The 1815-nt window shown below is 36.4% G+C and overlaps 1 protein-coding gene across 1 annotated transcript in view; it reads left to right on the forward strand.

The window, feature by feature from the left end:
• LOC104527669 (transcription initiation factor IIA subunit 1-like) overlaps positions 1-922 on the forward strand; it is a gene marked incomplete at both ends in the record, with an annotated part of 5476 nt that extends 4554 nt beyond the window's left edge. Inside the window, one exon of the mRNA XM_010171453.1 lies at positions 858-922. Within this exon, the coding sequence (XP_010169755.1) occupies positions 858-922 (65 nt within the window). The remainder of the gene's footprint in view (positions 1-857) is intronic.
• Between the last annotated feature and the right edge of the window lie 893 nt (positions 923-1815).

Raw genomic sequence — 1815 nt, forward strand, 5'->3', positions numbered from 1 at the left:
TTTTTACCCTCCCTGAGTTCCCTGAAAGTTGGAGAGATGGGCTCAGCTCTTGGTACAAGGTTGTGGGGCTTCCCTCCCCAGAATCTTTTCCAGAAAGTCTCACTTATTCCCAGTATTCTTAAGTGTCCTAGGTTATGGGGTCAGATGCACAATACCTTGTCAATGATTAGCTTCTTCAAATTGCTCCATTATTTTCCAGTTTGCTTGCACTGATATTAGCACTGGCAACCTGCTTGTTCCATAGACTTGGACACTTTTGCACTTCTAGATGATTAATGGGTTGTTTGCATGTTCTAGCTATCTGTTTCCTTTAGCATACCAAAACTATTTTGTTGTTTGGGAGAGGTGTTTGAACACATTTCATCTGCTTCTGCTGTATTAGAAAGACAGTGAGCTTATGCTAACAGATGTGCTAACTAGACCTAACTCAAACTAACTGCTGCATAGTCTTCGTCTTGCAACAATCCTTATTTAAGACTGTTTTAAGAGTTAGCCACTGTCAGTTGAAGTTTCTGGAGGACTCTGATACTGGACATCAGCAAGTTTATCAACTTTTTACTAATACCTTTGATTTCAGAAATATATTGTAAATCTTGCTTTACCTATAGTCAGAATAGGTAACTGATGCTTGGAATAAGATCTTTTAAAGCCAAAATAGCCATATTGCCTCCCAAGAGCTACTGTTCTGTATTGTCTTGAGAGTAAAACTTCATAAGATCAGAGACTGTTCAGTAACTGTTTTTGTTGTGAAGCTCAGCTGATTTTTGGGTGATGTTCTAAGTTATTCTGGCTTGGGTGTTATTTTAGGCAGACTATGTAGTTTTCATTAAATGCCTTTTTTTTTTTTTTGTTTCTAGCACCTCAGCAGCAGGTCATTGTGCCGGATTCCAAGCTGATACCGCACATGAATGCGTCAGGCATGGTAAGAAAAGCAGAAGTTCATACATGCATACACTATCATTATGTAAGTTGTTTTAATTAAATAGTAAACACAAATCTGGTATTAGTCATCAGATGCTTAAGAGTAATTTAGGACACACTGGTAAAGCTCTCTGCCATCTTCCTGATTTTTGCTGCTGCACTGACAGTCGAGAAACTGTAATCCAGGACTTTAGTTTTGATAACAAATCTAGGACTTACCTTGATCCTCTGCTCTAAATGTGTTTAATCAAAACTTTTTTTTTTTTAATCAGAAGTTGGAGTACTATTGATATGAATCTGCATTATGATGTGCTTGTCATATACCAACACAACACTGTTAACTGATGCAAGGATATTGTATTTGCTAGATACAGGGGAAAAAAACCCCAAACTACTCTGAAACTTAAGCTTATATCGAATGAGAGGTTATTTAGCAATTCACATTGATCTTTTCTGGTCACATTATATTGATTCATTAATTTTGTAATAGCATATAAAACTGAGTCTGGTCATTTACACTTTTCTTGCAGTTTTTATCTCAAGAGGTTGATTTTGGTTGCCTTATCTTACTTTAAATACCCTGTCTTAATTTTTTTTTTTTAAAAAAAAAAAGCTTGCAAAGTGATGGAAACAACAGCTAGTACAAGTTCAATATGTCTGTTAAGTCCAGAATTCATCACGTTCATACTACTTCTGTTGTAAAAGCACATGAAACAAAGTTTCATGATTAGTCAAAGCTCTGCAGCAGCTTGCTTATAGCCTTCACTTCTCTGTTACCTGCTGACCTTATTATAGAAAACCTCAACTTTGTTACCCAGATAGTGTGATTTACCCAGAGGCTGAGAGCATGTTTTCTTACGTGTTTTACAGTCATAGAATCATAGAATGGTTTGG

The sequence above is a fragment of the Antrostomus carolinensis genome, unplaced genomic scaffold, assembly GCF_000700745.2.
Source record: "Antrostomus carolinensis isolate BGI_N321 unplaced genomic scaffold, ASM70074v2 scaffold40457, whole genome shotgun sequence".
NCBI lineage: Eukaryota > Metazoa > Chordata > Aves > Caprimulgiformes > Caprimulgidae > Antrostomus > Antrostomus carolinensis.